Source organism: Vidua macroura, chromosome 1 (genome assembly GCF_024509145.1).
Source record: "Vidua macroura isolate BioBank_ID:100142 chromosome 1, ASM2450914v1, whole genome shotgun sequence".
NCBI classification, from domain to species: Eukaryota; Metazoa; Chordata; class Aves; order Passeriformes; family Viduidae; genus Vidua; species Vidua macroura.
Window position 1 is genome coordinate 66,554,295 of NC_071571.1, and position 14,684 is coordinate 66,568,978.

At 48.2% G+C, this 14,684-nt stretch overlaps 2 protein-coding genes across 7 annotated transcripts in view; one reads left to right on the forward strand and one right to left on the reverse strand.

Moving 5' to 3' along the window:
• The window catches only part of HIVEP1 (HIVEP zinc finger 1), a 126,677-nt gene extending 122,053 nt beyond the window's left edge, over window positions 1–4,624 (reverse strand). For 2 of the 6 annotated variants that reach the window (XR_008436160.1, XM_053973528.1), the window contains exons 1-2: window positions 3,315–3,773; window positions 225–371 (exon numbers count right to left, since the gene is read on the reverse strand). Coding sequence is in view for 5 of the 6 variants with exons in the window: in XM_053973528.1 (XP_053829503.1) it covers window positions 225–264 (40 nt within the window). In the remaining variant the exon portion in view is untranslated. Of the gene's footprint in view, window positions 1–224; window positions 1,149–3,012; window positions 3,032–3,314; window positions 3,774–3,984; window positions 4,064–4,556 lie in introns of those variants that run through there. The other 4 variants (XM_053970379.1, XM_053997240.1, XM_053971933.1 and 1 more) reach the window with 4 other exon arrangements.
• On the forward strand, window positions 1,306–5,136 carry LOC128805955 (proline-rich protein 2-like). The gene is made up of 3 exons (XM_053975034.1): window positions 1,306–1,314; window positions 2,623–2,702; window positions 4,007–5,136. The coding sequence occupies exons 1-3, from the start codon at window positions 1,306–1,308 to the stop codon at window positions 4,878–4,880; spliced, it is 963 nt and encodes a 320-aa protein (XP_053831009.1). The 3' UTR covers window positions 4,881–5,136.
• The last annotated feature ends 9,548 nt before the right edge of the window (window positions 5,137–14,684 follow it).

Here is a 14,684-nt window from a genome sequence, read left to right on the forward strand (position 1 = left end):
GAATATCAAGAATGCTGTCAAGTACACAGACTGCAGGAATAAGGACATGTTCCAGTTATTTCTCTGTGAAAATTAGAGCGATCTCACAGACAAGTCCTAAAACTTGCTTACAAACTATTTTTGGAACAAAACCAACTTCTTAAATACATATTCCTTTAACCTCATAATTGAAACTGCAACCGAGTTTCCCAAGAGCTTTTCCTTCTCAACTGAGAGCTACATACCTCTCAGATTTCTGGGATGTATCTGCTTTGTCCGAGGCATTTTCCTCTAATCTCATGCACCACTTTCTCCTCTCAGAAACAGAAAGTACAGCAAGCAGAGAGATGGCAGCTCCATAAACTTGTCAAAGGGCTCAGTTAATCCATATGCTAAAAAAACAGAGAGAAAGTTATGAGATGTAGGCATCAATAAGAAAAACAAAGATACCTATCTGATCCCTTTCATCCTCAAATGACCATGGAAATTAGCAAGAAATATTTCTGCACCTATGATTCGCTAAGGAAACTTTCCTGTCTGACAGCCCAGGAGCCACCCTGGCAGTCACACTCCGACCACCACAGTTACACTGCTGGGACCGAATTCTCTTCCCAGCAGGCTTGACTCCCTCCACTCTCCACTGTCACACAGACAAGATTTCCTTGCCGGCTCAACCCACGTTTTCCACAGCAGAGTCACAGACTCCTGGTCCCTTTAAGTAATTTTTTCACGGTGCAACAACAGCGTAACAGCCCAAGCAGGTGCCTCAGAGGAGGGATCCTCAAAGATCCCCCGGGCTGTTACTTCCTCCCAGTCTTATGCGTGCCAGAGTCTGGGATCTTCCAGCTGAGTCCTGGGTTCCCGCTGTGTCCCTGTCCCCTGGCAGGGCCACAGATCCCCGTGCCCTTTGTTGTGCAAATCGTCGGCACCACTTCCCGGCCTCTTGCCCCGGGCTCCCGCCACCCAGAGCTCAACCTGCAGCTCCCACTGCGGCTGCACACCCTGCACTGAACGGATTCCTCAACAGGTTTTATGGAGTCAAGCGTTCCAGTATCTTAAGAAAACCACGTGAGGCTGAAACTCCTTTTAGGATTACTCAGGAAGCATGAGAAAACGAAAACATTTTTCCACATTTGTCAGCTGTTTTCTAGCCAGAAAACATCTTCCAACAACCCTTGTCTCATGCAAATAAATCCAAAAAAGTAAACAAAATTTGGCATCTGGCTTTCAGATACACATATTCAGCTTCGGGTGGGGGATGTACAGAGGGGAGGGCAAACACACAAAGCATCATCCTATTTGTAACATTATCTACAGAATCCTTACATGCAGCATGTAAGTTTGGAAGAATTCCCCATGGGATATTTCTGCCGAAATATCAGCATACAGTCGAGAATCACACTAGCTCTTGACCTACCTGCACTTTCTTACTTTTCAGACATTCTTGGGAATTGCTAACAATTCAATGAGTGTTTTGTTCAGTTTTTGATGCAGAATGTGAAATCTCTCGAAGACCTATGTAAAACTACTTACACACAAAGAACTTGAAGAAGAAAATGACTGGTGTAATTACACTCTTTCAGCTAAACTAAATTTAAAACCAAGTTTCTGCATCTTCTTATAGTAATTCTACTTCACGTTAACAGATTTTTCTGTTTAACAAACACTAGGAAGATTTTTTTTTTAAACTATATGAACTTTAGAATGGCCCCTAATATAGGCAAATTGATTACAGACAGCTGTTCAAATGAGGAAGGATGTAGAATTTTTAGCATTTGTTGTAAGTATTAATTTAGGGGCACTTACATTGCTTTTCAAGGCAACCATGCTTTTGTGAAAATTTAATTCAAGCCCAATTAAAATAGACTACTTGCAACCACCCCTTCAGTCTACATACTGTTGAGGAATATAATCATTAATTTTTAATGTTTCTTTTGTCTGTTGCTGCATAAAAAGACCCAAACAGGAGAAAAAAAATTACTGCAACTGACACAAAGGAAAGCTGGAAAATCTTATTCAGACTAAATGATTCTTCACTAGGGTATTACTGCACGTTGAAGGAAAAGACGGAAAAAATCCAAAACAGGGCACAGTGCCTGTCAAGCTGTTAACTCATACCACTTTATCTGCAAGCATAACAGAAATATTTAGAAATTAAATAAAACCTTATGCTAACAGGTCCATTTTCCAAGGTCTTAGGCACTAACTGGAAATGGAGAAAAGTGGCTGGATGGCTTGAAGCGACCAGCACTCCCTGAGCCCCAGTCCCCCCCTTTCCTCTGGCTCGACTGGGAAAGTCCCTGGGGCTGGGCTGAGGTTATTAAAGACGCTAATAAACACCGTCACTTCTTTACACAAGTTATTTGGAGCGAGAGTTTGAAATCCCCCGGCGTCTCCGTGAATCGGGAGCCCCTTCCCGACGCTTCCCTGCAGCACAAATGACACCCTACTGACCCTTTAATGCCACCAAGCTTCCTCGCTCCCCAGCAGGCCCTCTCCTTCGGGGAAGAGATGGCCGTGTGAGAGCCACGGAGGAAACACCGGGCAGGACCCACGCCAAAAGTCATTCCCTTTCTCGCTTGAACAAGACGGGAAAAATAAAAAAAAAAAAAAAAAAAGAGAAACGGGCCTTTGCAATCGCAGTGGTCACATCCCCCCTTATCCACCCAAAAATGGGGGAGCGGGTCGGGAGACAGCCCGCCCCGGGGCCCGGGGAACCGCGGGTATGTGCAAGCGGGACTGCGAGGGGAAGGGAAGGGGAAGGGAGGGAGGCAAAAAATCCATGAATGAATAAAGAGGGAGGAGCCTGGGAAAACCCCTCTGCAACGCCGCACCGAACAAAGCGCTGCACACATGCCGCGGGGGGGTGGGGGGGGAAGGGGGAGAGAGGGACGGGGGGCGGCCGCGGCCCGGCACCCAGCGGGGACGGCCGCGGGGCCGAGAGGAGCCGGGCCGGGGCTCCGCGCCTCCCGGTGCCCCCGAAACCCCGGCTGCAGACCCAGGGCGGAGGGGGGGGCGCCCGGACAAACCCACCGGGAGCCGGGGCGTACCGGCACCCCCGGGGGTAGCGCGGGCGGGCGTGCGCAGCCGGAGCGCGGAGTCCCCGCGCGTCCCGGAGGGGCCGTGGCGGACCGCGGTGGGTTGAGGGGGGGATCGGGGCCTGCGGTCCTCCCCGTCCCCGCCCGCCCGTTCCCCCCCTCCGCCGCCGGCGGAGGACACATTGTGTTGTGGCTGCCGCAGCTCCACGCCGAGGGGGGCGGCCGTCCCACCCCGCACCCTCGTCCCCGCAGCGCGTCCCGAGCCCCCTCCCGCCCCCCGCGGGGCCCGCTGCAAACCTGGCGGAGGGGCCGGCGCGGCGGCTGATGGCGGCGGCAGCGGCGGGGAGCGCGGCGACCCCTGCGCGGCGGCGGCGGCGGCGGCGGCAGCGGGAGGGAGAGGGAGGGAGGGAGGGAGAAAGAGCGGGGGGAGCGGGGGGAGCCGGGAGCCTCCTTCACTTGACAACCTCAAACACAAACATGACCCAGCGCCGCCGCCACAGCCGCCACCGCACACACACGCACACACAGAGCCCGGCAGCGGCACCCACCCCTCCTCCATGCACCGTCCCCCCGGGCCGGCCAAGGCACCGCCCCCCGGCACAGCCCCGCTCCGCAGCCCCCCGGCCCCTGGCCGCGCCCGCCCCCCGCGGCAGCAGACCCCTCCTCCGGGAGCCCCATCCCCCACGTCCCACCCGGGAGCCCCCATCGCGGCCCTGCCCCTCGGCCGTGGGGCGGTGGACGGGGGGGGACACAATGCGGGGGAACGGGGGGCGGGGGGAGTAGGAGCCTCCCCTGGCAGGCTGGAGAGGCGGGGCGGGCCCGGCGGGGGAGGGAGGACGGGCGGGCTCGGCGCATCCGCCGGGGTCCCCTCGGGGAGAGCCGCGTTCCCCGCCGGGCCCGCCCCGCCCCTCCCCCCGGCGCCCCGGTCACCGTCGGGGGGAGCGCGGGGGGGCGGGGGGTGTTTTACCTTCTCTCACTTTCTATTGCAGGAAGCGCGGCCGGAGCAGTGACGTCACCGGGTCTCCCGGTCCCGCCCCCTCCCCGGGTCGGGGGAGGGGTCACCGAGGGGGTTTCCTCGCGGCCCGCTGGGGGAGGCACGGCCGGCGCGCCGGGGGGCCGCTGCCGCCCCGCTGCCTCCTCCTCCTCTTCTTTCTCCTCCTCCTTCTCACCGGTGGGACTGCCCGGGCGCCGCCACCCCGGCCCCTGCTCCTGCCCCGAGGCAGGGGGGGCACCTCGCCGCACCTCCCGGGGGTCTCCTCAAGGGGGGGTCCCCGCTCGGCACGGCACGAGGCAGCGCCTCCCCCCGACGGCGGCCGCCGCCGCCGCTCGGGGCGCTGCGCGGTGCGCGTCGCGCTCCCCCCTGGCAGGGCCCGGCCCCCGGGGCACCGGCACGGCCGGGCGCACACACGGACGGACACGCAGAGAGACGGGGCTGACGCGGAGATCCCGGAGGTTCCTCCCTGCCGCCCGCCCGGACGGGCTTCCCCGCGCCCCCGCCCGCCCGGCCCGCCGCGCCCCGGCGCCGCCGGGGAAACTCACCGCCGCGCCGCGCATCCCGCCGCGGCTACAACTTTCCATCCCGGGCGGCAGCCGGCGGCGGCAGCGAGCCCCTCCGCCGCTGGAAGTGGGCGGGGGAGGAAATACGAGGAGGAGGCGCGTCGTGCTCTCCGCTACGGCGCCCCTTTTTTGGCCCGGGACGCGGGTTTTGCCGGTGGGGGCTGTGCTGCCGTGGTTGGTTTCCTGCATCAGCTGCGGGGGTGTGTGTGCACAGCACACACGTGTGTCTCTGTGTGTGCGCGCTTTCCGTGCCGGGTCACCCTGCCCGGACAAGGGCTGCCCTCCCTTCTCCCACGCCACGGGTAAGGGAGCGCTGGGCCGCCCTCCAGAAGGCGAGGGGGGCCCGGGCTGGGCTTTGGGTCCTGAGGAGGGGAATTTGGCGTCTCTTTTTTTTTTTTTTTTTTTTTTTTTTTTTTCTTTTTGTTTTTTGTCACCCAAACTCCCCGACAAACCAGTGTTGGCAGCTTTGCATTGCCACTCGGTTTTTCAATCGGGTTTTGCTTTTGAAGCCAGTACGTGATGTCTTTAGCAAACAAACCCAAATAAATATTTCTTGCATCACCTCCTCCTCACCTCTGTGTTCTCCCTCCTCCCGTGCCTGCACTCCCCTGGCAGTCTGTGTGCTCAGCTGTGGGCACCTCAGCCCTGCTACGTCCTGCCCTTTGGAGTTCAGTGTCCAGACCAGATCTTGCCTTAAGCGAACAGGACTACCATTCTCAGAGTTTTCAAGGTTTTTACATGGAGTTCTTTCAACCTACATTTAATCATGTTTGTAAGACAGTTGAGTATTTTAATCCTCATTTCACAGGCGAGAAACCAAGACAGGAAGATGCAGAGTAGCTCGCTGCATAGCTGTGGACTGACATGACACCACTTCTGCCTGAGCTTTTGGCCACAGGCGCTGTCTCTGGGCTATTTTTCCTCTTGAGTTCACTTAAATTATACCTTGAGAACACTTCCAGCTTGCAGTGGTGGCAGGTTCTCTGCTGTGGGTAACCTGTCCTATGTCCTACCCAGAGGCAACATGAGAGGCAAATGTAAGTGAAATCCCTGGCTAGTTTGCAACTGGTGGTAAGGGCAAGAGATAGTATTCATCGCTGAACTGGAGATTCGTGGAAAAATTAGACCCTCAAAGAGTATCTTCAGAAGAAATGTGTTCTGCTGCTCCTATTGGACAAGCAAATGATGGTTCTTTATTGTTAGAGACAGTGCTTGTCTTCTCCCTTGTCAGTCCTGCCTCCCCCTGCCCCTTGTTCTTCCTTTGTCTGGCTTTTAGACTTGGGACTCTGACTTGCTAAAGAACAGAGTTGTTGTTACCCTAAATGCATCAGCATGAATATGATCCTACAAGTGCCATAAACTTAAATTAGTGTACCAAGTCTGACCAGTCACAAACCCAGGACCATGTGACCTGTGAAGCTAGGTCTGAACCGCTACTTGTTCTGCTCAGCTCTCCCTTACAGTCTGTCCTGCAGGCTCTGGGACACATAGCATCTAGATCCTTCTTTGCTACTCATTGTCTGAAAGCCTCAGATTGTAATCATCAGAGTCATCAGGGAGAAAGTGTCAGATAGTGGCCCTTCCTCACAAGATGCCTTCAGAAAAAGGAGCCATCACAGCTGCTGCTGGTGCCAAAGGGAGTTCTAGGTTACTTATCTTTTTACAAGAACCTAAGTTCAAAATAGATGCTCCAGCCTGCAAGTGGAAATAAGACCATAGTAAACCTCCTGCAGCCAACAGGAAAAGTTTCTTCTGCTAGAAGTACTCAAACTACCTCCCACCTATCAGTGAAAATCCAGCCCTCTCACCACACCCATGTGCACAGGAATATAATAAGTGCCCTTATTATATTCCTGCAGACAAGCATAACTGTCTTAACAAGAAAGACTCAATGAGGTGTCAAAGACGAGACAGGTCCTCAGGGATACGTATCATATGGTGGCAGCTGATCCTCCCTTGAACGTAAAACCAGTCATTGCAAAGTCAATTTGGGTCAGAGGACAAAACGAAGAACTGAAAGTCTGGCCCCTTGGGGCTATTTCCACGGCCATCTGAAAAAGCAGCCAAAGAGGCAGCTGTGAGCTGGGGCCTCTCCTCAGCCTGTTCCCCTCCAGTGAGCAGAACTAAGGGTCGAAGGGCTGCCTTGAGCCCAGTTCAATGTCATTCCAGCAGGCTGCCCCCTGGCCAGGTAAAAAATGCAATCCTAAGGGCTTTGAAAAGGCAGCATACCAAGCTGTTTATCCCAGGCAGACCACTTCATCTTTTTCTGTCTGTTTTTCCATCAGTAAAAGGGAAGTGCTTACCCACTCAGTAAAGTACTTCGGGAAAACTACTGTGGATGATTGCTAGTAGGAGGCACAGAGTAATCTTCTCAAACCTGCAAATGAGGGAAATTCTTTAAAACTTTTCAGTGAGATTTAAAATGCCACATCAATATGCACATAGGAAAAAAAAAACCCACAACACCACCTTTGTTGCAGAATTTAGGTACTTTTAAAATTTCACCTAAAAGGAGTCCTGCAGGATATAGATCCTCTTTAAACAACTATGTGTATAGCTGAACAGGGAAGATTATTGAGGTTTTCTTCTCTCTAAAACTCTGTTGTATTTTCAGGAGGACACCTGTTTTTAAACATTGTCTCGTTTTACTCTTGAAACCTTGTTCAGAAACTGGTTTTCTGTAATGGCTCACAGGTATTTTATATATAAATATATACACATACACACATTAGGCTCTCAGGAAACCACGATACATTAGGTAGTCTTGAATAATTCATTGTTAAGCACCCCATGATAAATCTCTAGTTGAACAGTATGTGATTTTGCTTGAATTCTTGGGATAAATTGAATGTGAAGCACTGTGGTAAATTTAACTATGCAGAGCGTCAAATGTGAAAACTTTACATTGTACATTACATCCTGACATGCAGCTTAGAATCATTATTATTAAGGCTTCGGGGAATTTTCAAGGGAACTTCAGAAGTTCTGAAAAGAAAAAGAACAAGACTGTGTGCTGTTCTCTATAGAAGTTGAGATTTTCTCAGAGTAGGGAAATTCCATAAGTAGTCTGTATTGAATTAACATAAAGGTTTCACTAAAAGAACTGCTGTCTATTAGCTTATGCTCTGAGGCTTCTCATTGAGCACTCCATATAAAAGTCAGAGGATCTTGGCTTACCTGGTACCAGCAGGTGCTTAGAGCTTTTCTAGGGCTTGCCACTCCTGCAGTGGGGCTGGAGAGATAGGGCAGCAACCGCTGATGTGAGGGGAGGTCATTTTCCCCTTTTCTGTAGCAGTAGCTGTCACCCCAGATACTGACAGCTCTCCCTTGTCAGCAACAGCCAGACACTTTCCTGGAGGTAGGCAAAGGCAACAGCACAGGGACCTGGTCATGCACCACTCCTCACAGCCTGCAGCTCCAAACAAGCAGCTGGTCTTCGTTGGGACATTTTGCGTGGCAATATCCTTCATCTCCACCCTTCTCAAGATGTCCTGAAGATGAGTTGCTTTTCATTGTCCCATAAGTTGGCTCAGTTCTTTCTGATTTGGAGAAACTGGCATTAAATAATGCAAACTGTTCCATCAAAGAATTTTGGCACAACCTTCCTTTTTATCTATGTGTATATACTGCAGCTCTGTGTGGTGGTACCTGGTAGTCCTGTGGCCAGGAAAAGGTACAAATCTGTCCAGCTTCAGGTTAATCATGTGATATAGGGCACAGTTCACTGACAGAGCTTCACCTTTTTTCCAGGTGTTCTTAACCAAACATTTCAATGAACTTCAACATCACTGGTACCATATCTACTTATTTATATCATGTTCATCTTAATGATATCAGAGCATGTCAGACAAGAATACTTGTGTTCAAGAGGCCATGCTAAAATCTCTTTTGGTGACTTTTTGTCCTTCTCCCTCTTTGGAAGAGTCCCAACTGCTGGGGAAGCTGGGGTGCTTCCCCAAGGGTAATCACAGGACAGCTCATGGAGGCAGGGGAAGAAATCCTACTTTAACCCTAATTTTACCACCACCACCACAGCCCGACATCATCCTTCTTTCCCCCCAGCACATGAGGCCTCATGTGGCTGGTCACAGGACAGATATCAGACAAGAGACCAGCCACAGAGTAAAGCAGCCAATGAGAAGGATACCTTCTAACCAAATCCCTGTGAGGTGTCCTTTGGTACTGCAAGCCCCGGCGAGACCAGTGCTGAGCCCACACCTCATGTATCATTCTCCCTGCTGGAGGATGAGACACCTGGTGAGGCCAAGAGACAGGGAGTCACCCTCAGCACTTTCCACGCTGGCCCCAGTCCCTGTCTGGCCAAACCATTGGCATGCCAAAGTCTAAGGAGAAAAACAAAAAATAATTAAAATTGTACTGGTTGAACCACTGTTGCCTTTTTGTCCAAGAGGAAGCCGCAGTGGTGGGCAGATAGTATGGCCCTGCTGCTGACCCGCCTTAGCAGGATAAGGAGCAGGCTGGACCACTGGCATGCTTTGAATGCCTTGTACTCAGCACACCACACATCCAGCAGGGTTTTGTGGGATGTGACATTAAGCACTTCTAGTGGGGAGATAGTTGCCACATAGAATTATGAGATCTGGAATGGAGAATTTGGGAGAAGACAAAGGCTCATCTGAACTGCATGGTATGATACCATTTGGGTTATAATAAAGGGCTGAGCCAGCACAGACTCCCCACCTCCTCCCGGAGATGGAGCTCACCCAAGGCCCTGAGCAGAGTCTTGTGTCCAAACATGAGGCAAGTTTGAGCTTGGGCCAGTGCTCTGAAGTTAGTGTGGATGTACCCATGAAAAGCAAGTCCCAGAGCTTCTGGCTTTCCACTGAAAATTGCTTGTGTCTTTTCACAAAGAGCTGCTGCTCTATAGATCAGCAGGCTCTGCACTTTCACAACCCTTTTACTCCCTTCCACCCTGGTATTTTTATTTCTGAGTTAGACAGGTTTCTGAACTTTTTCATGAAGTTGCTCATATTTTCCACTGCATCTCCTTTTTACATCACCCCACCAGTTCACTCTGATCTTTCTTTCTCAGTAGCTCTAGGTTCTGAACTGCTCATTTAAATATGGTGTGGCTTGCCAGCATTTTTTCCTAAGCCTTTTATTTTATCAGTTAAAGAAACAGGAGACACACAAGGCACTTAACACAAGTGCACCTTGCCAAGATGCCTTCAGTGGTATGCTTTTTCTTTTGGTTTGACCACAAACATTTTAACATATCTGAATGATTAAAAAGCATTCCAACCCATGCTTTCTTCCCCAAGTATTTTTGCCATTCAGTGGCCCTCTAGTATTGTTTGCCACAGATATGTGTGGGAGAGGTCTTTTAAATATCACTTTTTGAGCACGTTAAGTTAGCTTAGCAGCTCAAAGGTTGCAGGGTTAAAAGGAAATAAGCAAAACAGAGTTATTTTCTGTGGAAATGTTTTCCTTTGCCTCCTTCCCAGTAAAGATATGAATAGAAGAAATCCACAAAGGAGAAAATAATCCCCATTCTATTGAAAATTCTCAATTATGTTAAAATTTATTTGATTACTGGAATGTTTACTTTGTAGGCATATTGCAGATCACTAGGTACAGATCAACAACAAAGCTTCAAGTTCCTTTAGCCTTTATTCCTCAGAACTGTGAAGTGGCATTAGATAGTACACAGAATATTTGCAGTGGTGCATTACAAACCACACAGCTCACCTTTTGCAAGCCATGCTCTATCATTTAAAGATGTTCAGTCATCCTTAAATCCAAATGGCTACAACGATAATTAAACATATGGCTTTGCTCTGAATTATTGCGGTTCTATGTCATTTCCCTTTTTAAGGGGTCTCCTGAAAAATCATTTTCTCTAGTTGTGGCCAATGATTTTATAAATCTTTTTAGTCTAAGGCTAAGAAAGTCAAGCTCCAATGCTGAGGAGTGTAGAAAATTTTAAAAACACACTGTAGGAAACAAATGCAAGTTGAAAACACAGCATTTGCACTTTTACAGCTGTCCCAAAATTTCACAAGGCCAACAGTGTAAAAGCCATGGATCTCAATTTCCAAAAATCCTATCACAGCAGTATGACTGCATCCTTTACCCATTTTCACACATTGATAAACAATTACCCACGTAGCGTACAAGATAGAGGAAAGACAGACGAAGGAGAACTACAGTGATATGAATAAGAAACATGGGGCAAGGCTGGCTTCTCACTGCAGTAAGGAGAGAAATAATTGGAGTTTGGTTTTTCATGGATTAGCTGATGGCTGCTGCAGCACTCAGCCCCGTTTGCCCCTGACCCAGGCTGTTGCTCCAGTCTGGCTTGGCAGCCTCTACACTGACTTTTTCACCTCTAGCTGCACATTCACCCTTCCAGAAAGTTGTGCCGTGGCTTCATCACATTCCAGCTGAAGCTCTTTTTCATCAAAAAGGAGTAAGACATTTCACAACTGACTCTATCTTCTGTTTAAACACTTGAAAGGCAACATCAAAACATGTTCTGGGGTGCAGCAGCAGGTCTCAAAGCTGTTTGTCTGTTGGCTTAAGAAGTGGTACAACAGAAAGAGCGCACTATTTCCTTCAGAGGTGAATCATTCCCCAGCCCTGTCTTTAAAGCAAGTGTCAAGGCCTTTTTTAAGTGACAAAAATGTGGTTTATATATTATTTTGACCAAACTGTGGAACAGCCATTCTGATGAATTAAATGTGTGTACATTTGTGGAAAGTAGAATTTGACACTGATGCACTGTTAAGCTTGCAGATAAGCTCATGGAAACACAAGAAAAAGCAGAAGTTAAGACATTGAATCCTCCACTGGCTTAGAATGTCAAAGTTCCTTTAAGATACTTAGATTATATTATTGCCATAGAAATGCTACAGGAGGAGCAGCCAGTCAACCCATAAAACCCAAAAAGAGTGTGCACTCACTTCTTAAAAATACTGGGTTTGTCTGCTTGTCCAGAAGAAATCCAGCATGGAGGCTAGGCCAGCTGAGATAAAGAAAACCAAGCCACATGAAGCAGATGCTGGACACAGATAGGAGACAAGCCTGTGAAGAACAGCTCAGCTCCCCAAAGGCTTCAGGCATCAGAGTGCAGTGAGGGGGAAGAGTACATAGCACAGCTGTGAGTCTCTCTATGGAGAGGCATTTTCTCTGTGGAATAATTTTTCCTGCGCCTATCTTCAGGAAAGAATTTGTGTGTCTGTTAAGTCACACTAATGCACTCTCAGAAAACCAGAGCATGTGCTTAAGGGGTTCTTGTATCAAGTTTTACAGGCATCATTTGAGCATGTGAGTTATCCCCTTGGCTTAGTGGGACCATGCATTCCTGGAGTCCCTGATGATCTTACTGTAGCCCCCATAGTAAACTCAAATGAAAAAAGAAAGTGAATATTATTAAATCAAGAAAGTTCATAATTAAAACATTACTGAACACCTCCCCCATCTAAGGCTCCATTTTGGGGTATCTGATCCTGTGAACAGCTTGCACAATGAGGCACTGAGGTCAACGGGGCTAACAAACCACAGGTTGTGCTTTCTGTTGAGTCAGAGGCTTTGCTGGCAAACATTCAGAACCAATTCTGCAATGATCCACCATGCATGCTCTTACTGTCAAGACAGTAGTGCCATTCTGGTGTAATGTTTTAGAGATCTTTCTCTGGTAAAAAAAACCATATCTGTGCATTACTTTTTGTTGTCTCTTAAACAGAAATACACAAAGCTGTAAAAATACTTCTAATTAGGTTTAAAAACCAATCACATTAAAATCAAAGCTGATGCCAAGAACATATTATTCACACAAACCAAGAGATGCAAAAACACTTCACTCCACTGCTATGGACTGCAGGATAAAGTAAACAGGATAATTCAGTCTGGTTTATGGAGGCCAAACTCATGGTACCTATCTTTGTATCTCCCCTTTTTGCCCCAGAGGCTGCATATAAACTTTCTTTTTAATATACCCTTTCCAGTTACACATTCTTTTTAAATACTTCTTCATTCCCTACTCCCATTCCCAAGGCCTGTCTTCCTGCTGTGTTTTGTCTCTTTATCCAGTTATTCTTCACACTACTTCTCTCCCAGTTTCAAAGCACCTTTTCCCTACCTAGACTGCATGAAGAGATACTGTGTTCCATCTTATTTTTCCCAATCTGGATGTACCTTGAGAAGTTGCAGGTTAGGAAAGGAAGGATTGAAGTTTCCTTCACTCATTTCTCTATCATCCTTCCTCTGGGCTGACCATTTGGTGGATACCTCTTAAGAAGCTCCCAGTGGAAGCAGAGAGAAGACATGGAAATACAAATAGCTGCTTCTTGTTTTCAAATTTGGGACCTGCTGCCCAGCTCTGTTACTACTGAGGCCAAAAACATTCCTTGATATTGTGGAGTTGGTTGGATGCAGTGACCAAAAGTGATCAAAAGGTAATTCTGAAAGCTTACTGCAGAATCCCAGTCCCCTTAACCTATACAACACAAGTGGATTGGTCTGACTGATAAGAAGTACCGAGTGTGACCTAAATACTGAGCTCTGGAAACACAAGAGGCACGCCAGTGCACATTTCTTACCTAAACAAGCAAGGCTTTGCAGTGAAGTGAAACATTGAATAGAAGATTATCTATATTTGTGGGCAAAGTCCTCTAGCTAAATCTGAACCACAGATCTTCACATCTGAAAATAAAACCATTATCTAGATTTTCCTCCTGTGGTGCAGATAATATAGCAATGCTGCCAGAGACTTCTATTCCATATCACTGCCTTCTGCTGCTGCTTTCCTGCTTTCAGGAGAAAAGTAGACTCTTAACAACAGCTCCTTCCTCCTTAGGCAAAAATATGACTTCAGTTAAAGCACTTCTCTAGAGTGGGTAGGAGCCACCACCTCCTGTCATTGTGAAAGCACAGTACCTCACCTCTGTGCACTCACACACACACACTTGAGGAAAGCAGATGAGAGAGAGCAGCAAAAGCAGGTCTTTTCTCAAAGGGATGTCAAGCCAGGAACTGAGGTGACCCCATAGCCTGCCCTGCAGCCTCAAGTGAGCCAAGCAGGATGAGCTCAGAGATAGCAACCAAGAGTCCAGACCATAAGGCAAAAGCATGCTGACAGGACAGATCCAAGATCAAACCAGGAAGGCAGAACCAGGAAGCCAGTTCATAAGTTAGGTCCAATGACAGTAGGGCCATGATGGTAAGAGTGCTCAGTTTAGGCTGGGAAACCAGTCCAGACAACGAGTTCCAGAGAAAAGGTCTCCACAGCAAGCCCTAGAAAGGCTGAGCTGGAGATCAAAATATCCCCCAACAGCTCAAACAGAGGCTGACAGTCCCCAGCTGAACTAAAAAGGGACTCTGCTTCCTTTTAAGGAGGTTGGGTTGAGGTCCCAGATGTGGCTGGCCAGGTTTATTGAGAACTGTTAGGTGTTCTCAGGACCCTGATGGAGAGAATGAGCAAAAGAAACTGCAAAATATACATGTGTATATATATATATATATATATATATATATATACACAACCTATATGTCAGTATGTTAATTCTCTGTTTCTTAAGTCCCTCTCTCCATTTCCAAATATCTAGCTTATGACTTTAGAACTTCTAGAGCTTGGAAGACATCTTAACTCTAAAAATCTATCTGATATCACAAAGCAAGCAAAAGCTTAGCAAGTTAAAGAAAGACACAGCTGCAATAAAGGGATTGCAAATACTTAAAGGCAAAAGTTTTAAGCAGCAGATCATATGGCCTGCATTCAAATTTGCATTCAGGCTACTTTGAAATCTATTCAATAGCTTCCTAGTTTGGTTGTCTACAAATCATTATAAATCTGGAAAGAATTGTTCTGCACTTCCAACATCCTTCCACATCCTTTCTTTCTTTTCTTTTTTTTTTTTTTTTAAATTTGCCTTACTGCTTTGTACTTCTACTACTACTTGTTTTGCTCACTTTTAGACTGTTTTCCCCAAACTGAGTCTCCCTTTGATCTTTCCATTCCACAAGGATAACTTTTCCAAGATGCTCTCTATTTTTTATGGTCTTTAGTGGCACCTGTACTCCTTCCTAAGTTAAAAATCAACTGAAAAATTAGGACTGCTTACCTTCTCTCTGCTCTCTAGTAGATACTAG